This window comes from Bison bison, unplaced genomic scaffold (genome assembly GCF_000754665.1).
Source record: "Bison bison bison isolate TAMUID 2011002044 unplaced genomic scaffold, Bison_UMD1.0 scf7180017864294, whole genome shotgun sequence".
Classification (NCBI taxonomy): domain Eukaryota; kingdom Metazoa; phylum Chordata; class Mammalia; order Artiodactyla; family Bovidae; genus Bison; species Bison bison.
In genome coordinates, this window is record NW_011494866.1 from 524,667 (window position 1) to 544,950 (window position 20,284).

The window sequence follows — 20,284 nt, forward strand, 5'->3', positions numbered from 1 at the left end:
GAAGATATCCAAATATACTATTCCTAAAACTGGTTATGGAACAGAATTTTTAAAATACATATTTATGGGCCCTTTTTCCAAGATGATGATTCACTAAGTCTGAATGAGGAAGACTGCCATAATCTATAACCTTTTTTAAAATTTATTTTAAATTGGAGGATAACTGCTTTACAATATTGCGTTGGCTTTTGCCATACAACAACATGAATCAGCCACAAGCAGACATATGTCCCCTCACTCTTGAACCTCCTCCCCACCCCTCTAGGTTGTCACAGACTGCTACATTGAGCTCCATTAACTTCCCATTAGCTGTTTATTTTATATATAGTAATGTATATATACACTGATTTCATTCCATTTAAAAAAAGTTTTTTAAAGAATCTTTCAGCTGATTGTGATTTAACTTTGCATTAGAGGATGGCTGTCTTACTTAAAAAAAAAAAAAACAGAAAACAGTCCTCCTCCTGTCTCTCCTATGCTCCATCTCCAGGCAAGTTTTCAGCAGCTGCTGAGTGGCAAATAACATTCTGATTTCATCCCCTAAAAAATCACCACCCCACTTTGAAAACAAAGCAATACACAAATAACTATAACACAATCAAATTGTAAATGCCTCAGAAAAAAGGGGGAAAATGTCTATGAGCGCAGAAAAAAGGGAATACTACTTCTGCTTATATGAATTAGTTCAAGGCTTTGCATTAATGTTAGGTTTTAAACAAAGAACTGGATTCCAACAGGCAAGGGAAGATATTCTTTGCTGAGAACAACATGAGCAAAGTTATAAATATTTTAATGGGCATCACTCTAGAAAACAACCAATAGTCCAATTAGAACACTGTATGTGGGGTGTTAGAGAAAGATGAAGTTTAACAGGCAGAGGCTGGATGCTAGGCACCCTTCATAGGTCAATTGTTAAAAGTCTGGTCTATAATGTAAGGGGTGAAAAGTTCCTAAAGATTTTGAGCTGGAGATAGAGTTTGGAATTTGAAGATTATTTCTATAAAAGGTCCAATAAAATAGCACATAAACTTTGTTTATGTATACTTTTTAAAAAAGAATATCCCTAGATGTTACTAGGTTCTTAAAGATCTTACAAATATGGCAACAGTACTCACTGATACAAATGGTAATAAAAATCACAGGCAGTTCTGAGGGGCTTACTTCTGAGGCAAGAATTAATCACCATTCTTTCTGCATTTTTCTGAATAAGTCAAATGAAGAATATACTAAGACTGCAAGGCAAATAAAATTCATCTGAATGACTTAATTTTCTCTTATATCAGTGTAGAAAAAAGTTGGATGCTGAGGCTAGATGAATTAGCAGAGGTTATCAGTATTCTTGGAAGGCTTCCCAGGTGGCTCAGCAGTAAAAAATCCACCCGATAATGCAAGAGATGCAGGAGACTTGGCTTCGATCCTTGGGTCAAGAAGATCCCCTAGAGGAAGAAATGGCAACCCACTCAAGTATTCTTGCCTGGAAAATTCCATGGAGAGAGGAGCCTGGCAGGCTACAAACTATGAAAGAGTCGGACAAAAGTCGACTGAGTGACTGAGCATGCATGTAAGCACACACACATCCACGTACGTAGCTTTTAATGTTCACGAAATAGGCTTAAATTCAAATTTATATTATTAACATATATTCTGTAACTGACTTCTATGCTGGAAATTTCTCATGAAACTGTGTAAATACATACATATATTTGGTAAGTTCCAGTTCAAGTCAGAGATGCTTCAGAGACATTGGAAGAAAAACATTAACTATTAAAATGAATTTCTTTGGGCCTGAATTCTTTATCTGTAAAATGAAGAGTCTGAGCTAGTGAACCTTAAAAGTCAAATGTCTTGACATCCCAACACACACTGTAATAATCTGGAAATGTTACTGGGTGCCCTCCTCTGTGCCAGGTTCATTACATTTATGCGTTACAATCAAGTAACCAGTTACGGAGGGGTGTGACAAGATAATTTATTCTCCTCACACTAATATCTATTTCAGAATTTCCTAAATCCATATACATCTTACTATGAAAGTAGGAAGAAAATGTAAACACTTCCCTGAGTTGTCATGTTGACTAAACACCCAACACTACATTTTCTTAAGTGGTTTGTTTTCCTGAAAACAAAAAGTCTCCCTTTATGTAACTGAATAAAAATATAGAGGAAAACTACCAGGTCCAACTGTCAGCCAAAGTTATTAAACTGCCCTCCAAGGGACTTTATAATTGCTTTCCTACTATCAAATTTATTCCTAATGAATACATAGTAATAGGGCACTTTCTCAATGTGAAGAGCCAAAAATGAACCAAAGAGAAACAAAGTGATACCCGTTTTGTACAATGTATTAGCTGGTCAAAAGGAGTGCTTTTAACCAAGTAGAAAAATAATAATCATAATGTGTCATGCATCTCAGCACTCAAACCTTTGTTCTTTTAACATCTCAGCTCCTTTTTTATGAGTAAGCTTCTTCTGGCTGACAAGAATAAGAACAGCTAGCTGTACTTAAGGTGGGAAAGGAAAAAGGATTTCAACGGGAATCTGCTGTTATACTATAAACCACGGCTCAGCCAGGTCAGCTCTCTTCCCTGCTTTCCAACATTACTGCACAGTGGGTTTAGTTAGGTGATTTCAATTAAAAAAAAAAAAATCTCCCCTGAAACAAGCTAAAGACAGCAATTATTAGTCACCATGCTTGGATGCAGCTTAGTCATCCCTGACATAAACAACCTCCTTGATCCTCTGCTTCCTTCCTGTTAAAGGTTGGTCTATAACAGCATTTCCCAACCTGTTTCTGAGAACACTGGTATCAAAAGTTCACCAAAAAATAAAAACATTCAACAGAAAACATGTATTATATCTAATTCTTTAAACATATTAGCTCATGTTAACATTCTAATGAAAGAAAAGTAATGTTATCTTCTTGCAACCCCAGAATTTCCAAATTTATTTTGTGACATAAGTCTTTTTGTTACATAAAATATATACATATATATAAACCTTACTAAATTAGTGTTTGACAAAATATAACTTGGGGAAAAAACAAATCTAAAAGAACTCCAAAATCCTTCTGAGGTCACATTCAATTATTTTTTAATTAATAATATTAATCAGGTAGACTTACTTTGGGTTAATATGCAGAAATAACTGTTGTGCAGAAGACTTTCTCTTTTTTTAATTTATTTTTTAGTTAGAGGAAAATTATTTTACAATGTTGTGCTGGCTTCTGCCATACAACTAATCAGCCATCATTATACATATATCTGCTCCCTCTTAAGGCTCCCTCCTCTCCTCTCACAGAAGACTTTCTAAGTAAACACATTTATTAAAATAACACTCAACTCTGGAAAATGGGAAGCTGTGAGCATAAGTAAAGGCAGAGTTAAGGATTCCTGGACAGTATGGTACTGGCACAAAGACAGAAATATAGATCAATGGAACAAAATAGAAAGCCCAGAGATAAATCCACACACCTTATCTTTGACAAAGGAGGCAAGAATATACAATGGAGAAAAGACAATCTCTTTAACAAGTGGTGCTGGGAAAACTGGTCAACCACTTGTAAAAGAATGAAACTAGAACACTTTCTAACAGCATACACAAAAATAAACTCAAAATGGATTAAAGATCTAAACGTAAGACCAGAAACTATAAAATTCCTAGAGAACATAGACAAAACACTCTCCGACATAAATATCAGCAGGATCCTCTATGACCCACCTCCCAGAATATTGGGAATAAAAGCAAAAATAAACAAATGGGACCTAATTAAAATTAAAAGCTTCTGCATAACAAAGGAAACTATAAGCAAGGTGAAAAGACAGCCTTCAGAATAAGAGAAAATGATAGCAAATGAAGCAACTGACAAAGAACTAATCTCAAAAATATACAAGCAACTCCTACAGCTCAATTCCAGAAAAATAAATGACCCAATCAAAATATGAGCCAAAGAACTAAACAGACATTTCTCCAAAGAAAACATACAGATGGCTAACAAACACATGAAAAGATGCTCAACATCACTCACTATCAGAGAAATGCAAATCAAAACCACAATTAGGTACCATCTCACACCGATCAGAATGGCTGCTATCCAAAAGTCTACAAGCAATAAATGCTGGAGAGGGTGTGGAGAAAAGGGAACCCTCTTACACTGTTGGTGGGAATGCAAACTAGTACAGCCACTATGGAGAACAGTGTGGAGATTTCTTAAAAAACTGGAAATAGAACTGCCTTATGATCCAGCAATCCCACTGCTGGGCATACACACCAAGGAAACAAGAATTCAAAGAGACACGTGTACCCCAATGTTCATCACAGCACTGTTTATAATAGCCAGGACATGGAAGCAACCTAGATGTCCATCAGCAGATGAATGGATAAGAAAGCAGTGGTACATATACACAATGGAGTATTACTCAGCCATTAAAAAGAATACAGTTGAATCAGTTCTAATGAGGTGAATGAAACTGGAGCCTATTATACAGAGTGAAGTAAGCCAGAAAGAAAAACACCAATACAGTATACTAATGCTACATATGGAATTTAGAAAGATGGTAACGATAACCCTGTATGTGAGACAGCAAAAGAGACACAGATGTATAGAACAGTCTTTTGGACTCTGTGGGAGAGGGCGAGGGTGGGATGATTTGGGAGAATGGCATTGAAACATGTATAATATCGTATATGAAATGAATCACCAGTCCAGGTTCGATGCATGATACAGGAAGCTTGGGGCTGGTGCACTGGGATGACCCAGAGGGATAGTACGGGGAAGGAGGTAGGAGGGGGGTTCAGGATGGGGAACATGTGTACACCTGTGGCGGATTCATGTTGATGTATGGCAAAACCAATATTGTAAAGTAATTACCCTCCAATTAAAATAAATAAATTTATAATAAAAAATAAATAAATAAAAACAAAGGTAAACAAACAAAAAAAGGATTCCTGGAATGCTACAGGAATGCTATGTCAAGAAAACAGATTCACCAATTCCTTTCAATGGCTCACATATTCTGCTAGAGACCTCCTACAGAGAAATAAGATACATGGTCATTATCATTAATGTCCTTGTCTGTTAGGTGCTAGAAGCAAAATGATTAACATAATGTAAGACATGCAAAGATGACTGCTCTAAGACAGACATTCACACAGTAAGGTGCAGAGGAGCCCCATGCAACTTTCTCAAATAGAAGACAAATTACTGAACTGTTGGATCCCTTTGGGTACTTTTATGGTTTATACAATTTTATATATCAGGGTTACTTCTCCCTTAAGGTTTTCACCTCTATCATAATAGCAGTGGGATTCAAAATGAGAAAATCTTGGGCATAAAGACAATCTAAGGGAGATGTGAAAATGTGACTGTCAAATGACTATCAGAAGAACAAAAAAAAGGAAAGCCATTCCATTAGATTACTAAACTTTTTTATTATCTAGCAATTACTATATTAACATCTAACTCAGTACGAAATGCAAATCAGGTATAATCCCAAAAGGGTCACTCTGTAAGACCAGAAAAACAGGATAGTACCAAATTCATGGCTGTAAAAACACCAATATAACTAGGATAAAAGGAGAGAAGAATTTTCTCAACCAGAGGCCTCCCACTCACTCCCCCTGTCTGGCTATGTTTGTATAAACTTATTTTTAAAGTGCCACAACATAGTGAAAAAAATAAGTAGCTTAAATTATTACTACCTGAGCTATTTTCTAGATACTACCAATTTACATAAATATATTTTTAGACCATGAATTTCTAGTCACATTAAGAATGCTATGAAAAAGTACCATGGCTCACACTAGATTAATTTTTAATGTAAATTGGTTACTAAGTTCATCCCTGAATAGTTCACATTATAAATGGCTCCAAATTGTTGGATTAGTGCCACAGACTTTTCATTACATGGTTGGCCATGATACTATTTATTCAAGGGAAAAAAAAAGGCTTTCCCTAAAAATAGTTTCACATTCACACATATTTATACCTAGGTTCAAAGGCACATATATAAATCAATATTCACATATACACAAAGTAGTTAAGAGTTTTATTTAAGAATAAGTTCAGTTCAGTTCAGTCACCCAGTCACATCCGACTCTTTGTGACCCCATGGACTGCAGCACACCAGGCTTCCCTGTCCATCACCAACTCCCAGAGCTTACTCAAACTCATGTCCATCGAGTCGGTGATATCATCCAATCATCTCATCTTCTGTCATCCCTTTCTCCTCCTGCCTTCAATCATTCCCAACATCAGGGTCTTTTCTAATGAGTCAGCTCTTCACATCAGGTGGTCAAAGTATTAGAGCTTCAGCTTCAGCATCAGTTCTTCCAATGAATATTCAGGACTGATTTCCTTTAGGATGGACTGGCTGGATCTCCTTGTAGTCCGAGGGACTTTCAAGAGTCTTCTCCAACATCATGGTTCTAAAGCATCAATTCTTTGACACTTAGCTTTCTTTATAGTGCAACGCTCACATTCATACATGACCACTGGAAAAACCACAGCTTTGACTAGACAGACATTTGTTGGCAAAGTAATGTCTCTGCTTTTTAATATACTGTCTTAATATGTTGTCTAGGTTAGTCATAGCTTTTCTTCTAAGGAGCAAGCGTCTTTTAATTTCATGGCTGCAGTCACCATCTGCAGTGATTTTGGAGCCCAAAAAATAAAGTCTCTCTGTTTCTATTGTTTTCCCATCTTTTGCCATGAAGTAATGGGGCCAGATAGCATGATCTTAGTTTTCTGAATGTTGAGTTTTAAGACAACTTTTTCACTCTCCTCTTTCACTTTCATCAAGAGGCTATTATTTCTGCCGTAAGAGTGGTGTCATCTGAGTATCTGACATTATTGATATACTTCTCCTGGCAATCTTGATTCCAGCTTGTGCTTCATCCAGCGCAGCATTTTGCATGATGTACTCTCCATATAAGTTAAATGAGCAGGGTGACAAGAAGCCTTGATGTACTTCTTTCCCGATTTAGAACCAATCTGTTGTTCCATGTCCAGTTCTAACTGCATACAGATTTCTCAGGAGGCCGGTCAGGTGGTCTGGTAGTCCTATCTCTTTCAGAATTTTCCAGAGCTTGTTGTGATCCACAAAGTCAAAGGCTTTGGCATAGTCAATAAAGCAAAAGTAGATGTTTTTCTGGAACTCTCTTTAGCTATTTAAGGATTTTTAGTAATTTATTTTTTTAGTTATTTAAGAATAACTAAATTAAATCAACTAAAAACACATTTCTTGGCTTGATTAAACAATACTGACAAATGCTAAACCTGTGACCAAAGAGAAAGATCCCAATAAAATCTGTCCACCCATATTAACCACAAACTCATGTGATTATGAGGCAAGTACTCCCATAAACTCAGTCCAGTATTACAAAGGGTACATGCTCCTTCAACAGGGCACCAAGAAAGAAATGCTACTACTACTATATTCAAGACACCATGTAAGAGTTAAAAAAAAAAGGCAAGGAAGACAGGAAGGAAGGAAAGAGGAGGGAACGAGGAAAAAGAAGGAGGAAGGGAAGGGGCCACAGTGGTGGTAAGAATACAGATCTTTTTAAACTCTTCTACATCTGTCTCCCCAATGGAAATGCTACCTGCCTACATTTGTACTCTGTTAAAAAACACAATAATATTATACAACAACAAAGTTAGACATGCTAATTCACCCACAGAAAGTTGTATTAACTCTACTTCTCATGAACAATGTTGTTCAGAAAAAAGTATCTATCCCAAGAGGAAAGAACCTTGAATTCTACATTAGGTTGTTCTGGATGATTATAAGCTACAAAAGAGAGTTGACTCCAAAAATCTGTAAAAAGAGATCTGGGTGAAAATCCAGAGAGGAGTTTTCCAAAGCCCCGCTGCTGGGTAAGAACTTATTAGTTAAGCAGACTCTACAAGGAAGCAGAAGAGCACAGAGAGAGGAAAAACAAAACAAAACAAAGAATCCGGACAGTTGATGAGTAACAGGTGATGCAATGTTGATCAGAAAAATTAGCACTGTTGTTTCAGTCTCCCCTATGAGGTGCCTTGGACTAAAATAAACAAATAAGCATTATCATACATCCTTCAACATCAAACTTGAATAATGCAAATTTTTATTTAATATTAAAACAGTCTAGTCAGCTGGAAGTCACAGTTTTCTACAATTAAAGAATCTCTTGATAGGACAGCCATATTCTAAACTAAAGCATCAGCGAAAAGTCAAAAACGTCTGGAAAAAAAAAAAGTCTTGAGTTTTTAAAGGCTAGTCTCACTAAACCTCCACAACTAGATTTCTCATCTTATCTCTCCACTGCACTGGACAAGGGGAAACATTTCAGTAGGTCAAACAGTAGTGGAGGTAACCGGAGGCCTGCAAAGGCAAGAAAACCCCTAAAGATTCCTCAAATCATACCATATCGGAATACACTTAACTCTGCTTATTTCACCCCCACCTTTTAATTCAGCACAAATCAGAGTTGTTACAAAGGGAGAATGGTGGGGGAAACACCGGGCAAGAAAGCAAAAAGGAAAGAACAACTATTAACTTAATATGTAGCACAGACCTTAAATACATGATTTTAAACTTCACAGCAGCCCTTTAGGGTAATGTAGAGTTATCATACTTCTTTAGTTTGGAACCTGAGGGGCTACATGGCTAAATGAGACGATGGAAGTCTCAGCTAAAAGTTAAACAGATAAGATTCAAACTCCATAGTTTATATGTTCCGTGTTGTGTCACAGTATACCCAGGTCGGAGGCAGTCAGAACTGCAGAGACATTTCTCTGGCATCTTACTATAGCCGGGACCAGTCATTCATATACTTCTTAAACACTTAATTTCTTCATCTGAGAAATGCAGTTATTCACAACACTGTATACTTTATATAGTATAACAATGAGATTATTTATTGTGATTGCTATTTAGATCCCACAGGCATAAAATAAAGCATTTTGTTTTCCCTAATACTGCTTTCGCCTGAACGGAAAGAAAAAATATTACAGGACACCAGGAGCATTTATAAGAAGCCAACTTCATTACTCTGTGATTTTTAAAATAGACGCTTTCCTGTCTATAAAACATAATCACTTCTTTCAGCTTCCAGACTCATCTCCAAGGAAGTCTTGACTATAGAGAAGCAACACATCCTGCAGTAAGAAAGAGCTCCTGTGTGATAACAGAAGGATGAAAAGGAATCCCTCTTTCTTACTTACAATTCTGATCATCACATAATCATGGTTTGTTTCTTGAAACAATAGCTACATAAACTCACACCAGGTGTCTCACACTTGCCTGGCATTGAACAAGGAGTTCCAGAGTAATAGAGTGGCTCAGTAGGAGAAAGAGAAGATGCAGACTGGTTCACTAATAACCCTGAAATATTTATTTAATAGGGTGACTGCATGTGCCAGTGTGCCCAGGAGAGTACACAAAATTTCTCAGTACACAAAATATCATATGGTCATTCTACTATTAAAAATGATAAATCATTTTTTTTCTTTATTATAAGTTAAGACAAGGGTCACAAATAGCAGAATAGGTATTAAAAAAGCAGACACAGCGTCAACACAATGAAAAAGGAACTGTTTTTAAGAAATGCTGAAAATATAACACAAAAGCAATGATCAGTAAGTAAAATTCAAGTCTTTTTACAAACCATATACTACTGCTAATTTTAGTCATTTTCAGCTTAAAGACAATATAATTTAAAAATATATACAGAATTAAATAGATCACTGTTTTGAGGCAGGGTATCATAGGAAAGTGAACCCACTAACAAAAAAGAGGGAGACCAATGACCAGTCCATGACTCCTGTTCAGGCTACATTCAAGGTTTGCTCTCCCTAAAGTTGTGGGAATAACCCATAGGCAGGTATCTTGTATGGAGCTGAATTATCTCTTAAAAATTCATTTATATCAAGAACTTCAGAACATGACCTTATTTAAAAATAGGGACTTTCAGGCAGAATTATTTAAGAGAAGATCATACTCTATTAGGGTGGGCCCTCAATCCAATGACTGGTGTCCTTACAAGACAACAAGAGGACAAAAAGATACAGGGAAGAAGGCCATGTGACAACAAAGGTAAAGACTGACATGATGCAACCACAAGGCAAGGAACGCAGACGGCCAAGAGCCACCAGAAGCTAAGAGGAGGCAAAGAAGGGGTCTCCCCTAGTAAGTAGCATTGCCCTGCCAACACTTAATTTCAACATGCAACCTTCAGAACTGTGAGAGAACCAAGTTCTATTGTTTTACGCCACCATGCTTGTAGTGATTCGTTACAGCAGCCTACAGAAACGAATTCACACCTTTTGTCAAATTAACCGTTGTCATCTTTTAAGATTTTACCACTTAAACAACGACCAAAGGGCAATAAACAGTGGTCCATGGAGGGGGCAACCCTTGGACAATGCACCCCCAAAAGGGGAAAGTTTTCCTGCCCGGCCAGCAACCCTACACTGAGCCTGTGAACACAGAGAGTCAGAGCTGAGCAGCCCTCCTCCATGGGGTGGAGGGGCATTAAACAAGTTGTACCTCATCCTTCTTCTCCTGAATGCGTCGTCTCTCTGCCTCAATAGCCAGCTTCTCCTGAATCTCCTGAGCAATTTCACAGTCTTGCTGTTCACTGAAAAACAAAGGAGAAAACAACATGAATGGAGAACACAAGGAATGATTTTTCTAACCACAACACAATTTACTGAATACTCACTAAGAGCCAGGGCATATTTTTATCTCACTTAATCCTTACAATAATGATGCAAAGAGGTCAATACCATCCCATCCTATAGCTAGAAAAACTTGAGGCCCAGAGTAGTAAAATCACTTCCCTAAGGTCACAGAGAAAATAAGTGGTAGAATCAGAACATGATCCCCAGATACTATAATGGAAAGCTCCTGGCCTTTTCTGTATGATCATATCCCAGGTTTAATTCCTGGGTCGGGAAGATCCCCTAGAGAAAGAAATGGCAACCCACTTCAGTATTCCTGCCTGGAGAACTCCATGGACAGAGGAGCCTAGAAGACTACAGTCTGTGGGCTTGCAAGAATCAGACATGACATAGTGACTAAACCACCACCACAGTCCCTCAAGATTCTGCAAAGGAGATATACACTATGAGAATAAGATCCACAAATATCCAAGTATGCACAAAGTACACATAAAGTAAGAGTGAATTCACTAAAATGTCAGTAATACTGTGGTCACTTAGAGGTGGTGGTATGACTTCAAAACAATTTTTATATATTTTTAATTAAGTACATTTTTTTCAGATTCAATAAAACTTTAAAAATGGGGGGGTGGATGTATATTCCACAGCTTCAGGTGCCAGGAGAAACCTCTGTGGCTCATGCCAGTTTTCTTAACACTCAGGCCACTAAGGCAACCAAAGGTTGTAATGCTGCTGCTCCCATAGTTTTGTTTTGTACTGGCATTCATGGATTCAAAAAGGACTCATGCAACATGTGCTGTCATCCAGGCACCATGCTCAACACTGAGGACACAAAACTAAATAAATCTCCATCCTGTACTCAGAACCCCACAATATACTTTGCTGGGAGAAACCAGACACATCATTTTGTGGGGAGAAACATGTCCTTACAAACAGCACAAATGAAACAGCAGTTTCAACAAGAAATGGGGTTTGGGTATCACAGAGATGGTCTTTTGGTTTCAGGTTTCAGGAACAGTCAGACTAGACTAAGTTGCATTAGTTGTGTCCAACTCTTTGCAACCCTATGAAATGTAGCCCACCAGGCTCCTCTGTCCATGGGATTCTACAAGCAAGAATACTGGACTGGGTTGCCATGACTTCCTCCAGGGGATCTTCCTGAACCCAGGAAAAGTTAACAGGCAGCTTATAACTCTATAGAGTGTGATAATGCTGGGGAGCCAGTGTTTACATGGCCCTTACAACCTTTAGTTGTTACCTGAAGCGATATACATATGCTTAGAGCTTAGTATCTAAAAGATGCTGGAACAAAACTACAGTTGTGGCTTACACATGCAGTTCACTTGCTAAACCAATATTCCCTTTTATTCTTGCCCTGCCAGTTGAACTTTAGAGTATTCAACAAATCTAGTCTTGGTTGTATACTCCCTGTTTAAAAGCAGCCTTTGGTACCTGAAAAGTGTTGGGGGCGGGGGTGGCGGTAATATCCTAACTTCTCTGGAGGAATAGAAATCCACACATTCTATTCTAACAAAAGTGAGGGGATGAACACTATTCTTGTTTGTATAAGGAAATGGTCCTTTTCAACATGTTTGGACATAGACAGTTGGAGATGAAAGCAGACAGGCGCACATACAGGGATGTGTATGTACATGTAGAACGTGCACATCGGACAGGAAGCGGGAAGGGAACACATGAGAGAGAGCGCAGGCCGGAAGTGGAAACGGCAAGCTGTTTTGGTCACTAGTAGGAAAATTACTGGACAAGATACCTGGAGACCTGATTTCCGGTCCTGCCACTATTAACCAGTGAATCATGCCCTCTCATGTTGTCTTATTAGCTGCAAAAGTTTTGGGATTTAATGACTTCATATTATAGATACAATATTATAGGATTCTGAACCATCCAAACCACAGAACTGAAAATAAAAATCTACTCATTCATTATTTCTATATCCTCTTTTCATTCACTCACTTTTTTGAACTGATAAAAAAGTATTTATTAATCTAGTTTTAAAAATATGGAATTCTTCATGAATTTTCAAGTCACTTTGGCAAGTGCTCAGAGTTTTTTCCCTGAGTCCCTTAAAAACAATGGCTATTTTTTATTCATATGTGTGTTCTCTGGTGCCTTTCATGGTTGAAAGGATTATTTTATTTAGCAAGAGTCAATAAGAATGTTTATGAACAAAATAAGAAAACTGAATAAAATAATGAATAAAGTCCTCTCTGCAAATAACAGAACAGAAAAACCCTTCCTCAAAGATGGAAAAGTAATAGGCTCTCATGTTTATTTAAATAAGACAAATAAACTAAATAGAAGGGTCCCTTCACCTCTTCCTTTACTCCTTCCTTCTCAAAATGATTTTGTAGTTAAGTCTACCACTACAGATTGAAGTACAGGAACCTCTCTCAAAGAAGAGATGTATTCTGTGAGCTTTCAAAACATTAAAAAAGAAGTTTAAAAAGTCATTATGATGGAACAGACCTTAGACATGATCTCTCTATTTAGGAGGAGATGGAGAAGTAATTTTGGTCAGACACTGAAGTTATGAAGTGAATGGAGGGTACAATTCAGAACTTTCCAAAAGATTCTGCCTCCATATAAAAAGCAAGGGGTTCTTGACTTCCCTGGCAGTCTACTGGTTAGAACTTGGCACTTTTACTGCTACAGCATGGGTTTGATCCCTCAAGGAACTAAGATCCCACAGGTCAAGTGGCATGCCCCTCCCCCAAAAGGCAAGGGGTTCAAGGAAAATAAGAGCAACAAACATTACTAGGAAATAGTAAAGGAACCCAGTAGACTTCAGAAAATTCTGTGACATCCAGTATTTTGCTAGATTCCCCCCAAAACCACAGGAGGCAGAGGAGACAGAGATCACTTTCCCATCGCACAGTTAAGGAAAAGTGAGACACAGAGCTCGACCAAAGCCATCAGTGAAAAGTGCTAAGTCCTACCAGAAACTGCATGTCCCAAAACCTAGAAAGGAATCCCAACAACAAAGACAATTTTTATAAATCAAAAAAACTATGGGATCGTCACTGTAGGATTTATAATCTAATAGTGAAAGGAATCAAAGGGACAGACAGAAAGTGCTCTCCCCTGAAAACCAGTCCTGGCACAATGCTCTCCCACTCCCCAAGTCCTCACAGGTCTTTATAGCGCTTCTGCAGCTGAGCCTGGGCTTTCAGATCTTCCTCTTGAAGCTGCTTAGCCACCTGCAGATCATGCTGGACCAAACGGTTCCGTTGAACATTCGATGCCAAATGATGCTCAACTGGACAGGAAGATTGGAGAGAGGAATTACAATGCTTTGGCTTATTCGTAATAAACTTAAGAATAAACTTAAGAAGAGCCTTTCAATTAAAAAGAACTTCACAGCCATCATTTCCACGTATACACTTAGTAATGCTGCATAATACGCAGCACAGGAGTTGGCATTCTCATCTTTTCATTAAGGAAAAAGAGAATCAGAAAGGTTAAGTCATGAGTATTTGGTCAGCAGTGGCAGTGCCTAAACTTCTACTCAAACCATCTAAAGCCAGGGCCGGTGCTCCTCCTGTTCCACAAGTTGCCACTTCATTTAAAAACTACATTTTTCAACACCTGATTTTCATACTGACACACAAATTACAAGTTCACATATATGTACTTTTGTATAACACATATAACTTAGATTTACTTTTCATAATTACATACATAAATATTCAGAAAACTCTAAATCTAGATACCACTAGGTATGTTTACCAATTGGTATCTTTAGCAATCTAAGTAAAGGTATTTGGACCCCTATTCTTATGCCAGCCTTCTATATACTCCTGATCCACATATAACCACTGTATCCCTCCTACAACATTAAAGCAAAGGAAATGGCTCAAGTCCCTCTTTTCCTCCGATACACCCAACGGTCTTCTCATCCCCAGCAGCTGTCTCACTTCAAAACACGGAAAAGTGCATTCTTCACCAAGGTGTCACCTGCCTAGACAGATCCCTTGGGATGATGGGTGGTGTAGCCTGATGACTCTGTCTTCTCCCCGCCTCACCGCAAGAAATCTGCCTCAAGGCTACCACTAAAAAAGAAAACTGGAGGAGCTTGCAGGGGGCTATTACTCACTCTCTTGTTCCTGCAGGCTGTGGGCCAAGGTGTGGTCCTCCAGGACAGCAAAATCTCGGCACACTGCAGAGGATGGAGAAGGGCAGACAGAAAAACTCATTAGTAGCGCTTCAACACAAAAAGAAAAAGGCTTTGTTCAGGACTTCAAAGAATCCATTCTTATAGTTCAGGATGATCAACTTTATAACTGGCAATGTACAAAAGAGTAATTAGTTGGTAAGAAGTCTTCATTCACACAAATCCAGATAGTACCTGCTCAATGCCATGTACAGGTGTACAACAAAGTAACAAAATAATGGTGAGATCCTGGCCTAAGGATGAGGTCCGGAAATTCTAATCCATGTCTATAAAGGGAGGGCAAGTACTGCAGTGACACACACACACACACACACACACACAGCTTATGTCTCAGCCATCTGGGGTTCAGCAGATCCTCTCCCAGAGACTTACGTTTATCCTGATCCTCTCAGGGAAAAACATACCTTTATTAGACCCTCAGGCAAGAGCAGATCTCTACTTAAAATGTAATCACATTCAGTGGGTCTACACTTTCACACATGAGTTAGAACTGGTTCTCTAGGTTTCTCTAAATGTAGAGATACCTAAAAAGAATCCGCAAACCAAAAGACAGTAAGAACCTTGGAACTAAGCATCTGCCACTAACTGCCTCCACCGGGACAGCCACCCAGAGTATTTCCTGGACTATTTTTTTAGACACCAATAGGAAGAGATGGTCTTAAAGGTTCATTCCACCCAAACTGTAATTTAAAACTGTTTCTTAAAGCAAACACACACATGAAGGACTCTTGTCATGAAAAATACTGTTCTGTTTAAGGATGTGTGGCTTAGGTGATATATCCTTACTCTATTCCAAACATGTACCTCACATTAAAGAGCAAAGTTTCCAAAGCCTCAGATGCCTGCCATGTGTAAGACTCAAGAACCTGTCCTCCAGGGCTTTTACCAGAGTTTACAGATTTTTTTCCTGCAGCTCTGGTTTTGTTTGTAAGGACATTTAATTAAAACAGAATGCAGAAATATTCCTTTGCCATTCTTAGCACTTACGAACATTCACATACACATTCACACAGCCCTGTCCCTGGTTGAGAGATGATAAAACCAAAAAGCAGGCAGAGCTTGGAGACATCAGATTACTCTGAAAAGGCTTTATGATGGAAAATCATTTCTGTCTCAAAATCATATTAAACCAAATATGACCTGCTGACCCCTGGCTCAAATGCAACCTCAAAACCAGCAATTTCAATAGAAAGTCCTATTCTTTCACACCAGATATATTCTCATAAAATTTTAGTAACTGAAGCCCAGGTCAAAGTTCTCCCATATATCACAGAATGAACCTACTTTTAAGAAGAGCTAGTTAAACCTTCTGTTTAATAGGTGAGGAAATGAGGCCCACAAGGAAGAAAGGACTTATTAAGGGTTTATACACAGACTGTTGGTGGCAGGGCTGGGAGTCAGTTTTTGGGCAAGCAAGAATTCCTTCTGTTCTTGACGCCATGACAGCCCTCCTGGACTCATGGAAGACCACAGTCAGGACAGACTGAAAGGAGATACAAAGACTAAGATGCTTTCTCTAAAACACTTAGCTATTAATAATTAACATCAATTAATTAAATGGCTAGACATGCATGGATATTTTTCATAGAAAACAACTATTCAGAATGAGTTAGCCAAAATAAATGTAATCAAACCTCTTGCAGAAGAATGCTATTTTAATACGAGTGCTCAGTTGCTCAGTTGTGTCTGACTCTTTGTGACCCCATGGACTGTAGCCCACTAGACTCCTCTGTCCATGGGATTTTCCAGGCAAGAATACCGGAGTGGATTGCCATTTCCTCCTCCAGGGGATCTTCCTGACCCATGGATTGAACCCACATTTCCTGTGTCTCCTGAACTGCAGATGGTTTCTTTACCGCTGAGTCACACTACCTTACTATCTGAAGCACATTTATTAAACTACAAAAGTTTTTATTATTTGCAAACTAAAGGCAGTATTAATTTTAGATTAAGACTAATTTTTTAGATTACTAATGTTTTTCAAACCATGGATGGCAATCTATTATTAGATTATAAAAGCAATTTATTGAGCCTGGGACAAGCATTTCAGAATGACCAACCTGGAAAATAGAGTATATCACACACAGTAGAGGAAACTATGGTTTGGAGAAATCTTTTTCAGCTTTACATACACATACATGCGTATGCGACATGCATTAGGCCACAATGTAAAAAATTATCATTCTGCAATTACATTCAAAAAGTTTAAAAGCCACTTCAATTTATGTTATTAGGGCAAAAAGTTCTGTCAAAAATATATTTTTTCTATACTTTTAACATTATGCTGAATAAAATAAAAATTATAAAATTAGTGCAGTTTTCCATGTGGATAACCATGTGAAGAAGTCAGCATGACATTAAAAATATGTTTATGGATACATATGCCTGTAGAAAAAACATAAGTTTTTAGTATTTGGCAGTGATATAACTGAATCGAGAACAGTGGTGACCCCAGAGACACAAGTACATGAGCAAGTGTGCCTTTACCACATACCCTGTTCCACTGTTTTACAGAGAAGACTGAAGCAAATAAGGAAAAATATTAATATCTATTAAATTCAGGTGGTAGGTTCCTGGGGTTTGTTATGGTATATTTTATATATGTTTATTTTCTATGTTTTCTGTACTTTTTGTAATGTTTTATATATATTACACTGAAATTCTACAACCAGAATTGCTAATATAAAAACAATATAAAAACTTATAAAATTCACATCTTTTATTTCAGTAGCAGCACACACTACTAAACCAAACACATGATGACATATATGACATATCATAATAAGCCAAGGAATTTATGAACTTATGATTAACTTACTAAGACTCCCGTCAATCATTTCTTAATATTTAAAAAGTAAGGCTGAAATACATTCAATTATTGTTATTTGACCTTCAATCTTATTACAGTAGAGGCTAAACTGGTACCCATAAAATATGGGTAAGGCCTGAGCTAGAAAAGAACCTAGAAGATCTTCCATGACTACAAATATGTACAAGAATCCCTACCTGCATGAGGCTATGCTGCAACACACAGAGAGTTAGCCTTTAAGGTTTACTAAAAACTTCCAAATCATCATCTCATTTATACCGAAGTACTACTTGCTTAATCCATAATTTCTTATACATCCTCCCTCAGTTCACTTCAGTCGTTCAGTCCTGTCTGACTGAATGGGGTCTTTGCGACCCCATGAATCGCAGCACGCCAGGCCTCCCTGTCCATCACCAACTCCTGGAATTCACTCAGACTCACGTCCATCGAGTCAGTGATGCCATCCAGCCATCTCATCCTCTGTAGCTCCCTTCTCCTCCTGCCCCCAATCCCTCCCATCATCAGAGTCTTTTCCAGTGAGTCAACTCTTCTCATGAGGTGGCCAAAGTACTGGAGTTTCAGCTTTAGCATCATTCCTTCCAAAGAAATCCCAGGGCTGATCTCCTTCAGAATGGACTGGTTGGATCTCCTTGCACTCCAAGGGACTCTCAAGAGTCTTCTCCAACACCACAGTTCAAAAGCATCAATTCTTTGGCACTCAGGCTTCTTCACAGTCCAACTCTCACATCTATACATGACCACAGGAAAAACCATAGCCTTGACTAGACGGACCTTTGTTGGCAAAGTAATGTCTCTACTTTTCAATATGCTATCTAGATTGGTCATAACTTTCCTTCCAAGGAGTAAGCGTCTTTTAATTTCATGGCGGCAATCACCATCTGCAGTGATTTTGGAGCCCAGAAAAATAAAGTCTAACACTGTTTCCCATTTCCCCATCTATTTCCCATGAAGTGATGGGACCGGATGACATGATCTTCGTTTTCTGAATGTTGAGCTTTAAGCCAACTTTTTCACTCTCCACTTTCACTTTCATCAAGAGGCTTTTGAGTTCCTCTTCACTTTCTGCCATAAGGGTGGTGTCATCTGCATATCTGAGGTTATTGATATTTCTCCCGGCAATCTTGATTCCAGCTTGTGCTTCTTCCAGTCCAGCGTTTCTCATGATGTACTCTGCATGTAAGTTAAATAAACAGGGTGACAATATACACCCTTGACGAACTCCTTTTCCTATTTGGAACCAGTCTGTTGTTTCATGTCCAGTTCTAACTGTTGCTTCCTGACCTGCATACAAATTTCTCAGGAGGCAGGTCAGGTGTTCTAGTATTCCCATCTCTTTCAGAATTTTCCACAGTTTACTGTGATCCACACGGTCAAAGGCTTTGGCATAGTCAATAAAGCAGAAATAGATGTTTTTCTGGAACTCTCTTGCTTTTTCCATGATCCAGCGGATGTTGGCAATTTGATCTCTGGTTCCTCTGCCTTTTCTAAAACAAGCTTGAACATCAGGAAGTTCACAGTTCACATATTGCTAAAGCCTGGCTTGGGGAATTTTAAGCATTACCTTACTAGCATGTGAGATGAGTGCAATTGTGCAGTAGTTTGAGCATTCTTTGGCATTGCCTTTCTTTGGGATTGGAATGAAAACTGACCTTTTCCAGTCCTGTGGCCACTGCTGAGTTTTCCAAATTTGCTGACATACTGAGTGCAGCACTTTCACAGCATCATCTTTCAAGACCTGGAATAGCTCAACTGGAATTCCATCACCTCCACTAGCTTTGTTCGTAGTGATGATTTCTTTTCTTTTTTTTTTTTTTAATTTTATTTTATTTTTAAACTTTACAATATTGTGTTAGTTTTGTTAAATATTGAAATGAATCCGCCACAGGTATACATGTGTTCCCCATCCTGAACCCTCCTCCCACCTCCCTCCCCATACCATCCCTCTGGGTTGTCCCAGTGGACCAGCCCCAAGCATCCAGTTTCGTGCATCGAACCTGGACTGGCGACTCGTTTCATACATGATATTATACATCACCTCCACTAGCTTTGTTTGTAGTGATGCTTTCTAAGGCCCACTTGACTTCATATTCCAGGATGTCTGGCTCTAGGTTAGTGATCACACCATCGTGATTATCTGGGTCGTGAAGATCTTTTTTGTACAGTTCTTCTGTGTATTCTTGCCACCTCTTCTTAATATCTTCTGCTTCTGTTAGGTCCATACCATTTCTGTCCTTTATCGAGCTCATCTTTGCATGAAATGTTCCTTTGGTATCTCTGATTTTCTTGAAGAGATCCCTAGTCTTTCCCATTCTGTTGTTTTCCTCTATTTCTTTGCATTAATTGCTGAAGAAGGCTTTCTTATCTCTTCTTGCTATTCTTTGGAACTCTGCATTCAGATGTTTTTATCTTTCCTTTTCTCCTTTGCTTTTCACTTCTCTTCTTTTCACAGCTATTTGTAAGGCCTCCCCAGACAGCCATTTTGCTTTCTTGCATTTCTTTTCCATGGGGATGGTCTTGATCCCTGTCTCCTGTACAATGTCACAAACCTCATTCCATAGTTCATCAGGTACTCTATCTATCAGATCTAGGCCCTTAAATCTAT

The 20,284-nt window shown here is 38.3% G+C and overlaps 1 protein-coding gene across 2 annotated transcripts in view; it reads right to left on the reverse strand.

Annotated features, from left to right (window-relative positions):
- The window catches only part of CCDC50 (coiled-coil domain containing 50), an 81,111-nt gene that overhangs the window by 31,738 nt on the left and 29,089 nt on the right, over positions 1-20,284 (reverse strand). For both annotated transcript variants that reach the window (XM_010850693.1, XM_010850694.1), the window contains exons 2-4: positions 14,775-14,837; positions 13,811-13,937; positions 10,527-10,617 (exon numbers count right to left, since the gene is read on the reverse strand). In XM_010850693.1, the coding sequence (XP_010848995.1) occupies positions 10,527-10,617; positions 13,811-13,937; positions 14,775-14,837 (281 nt within the window). The remainder of the gene's footprint in view (positions 1-10,526; positions 10,618-13,810; positions 13,938-14,774; positions 14,838-20,284) is intronic.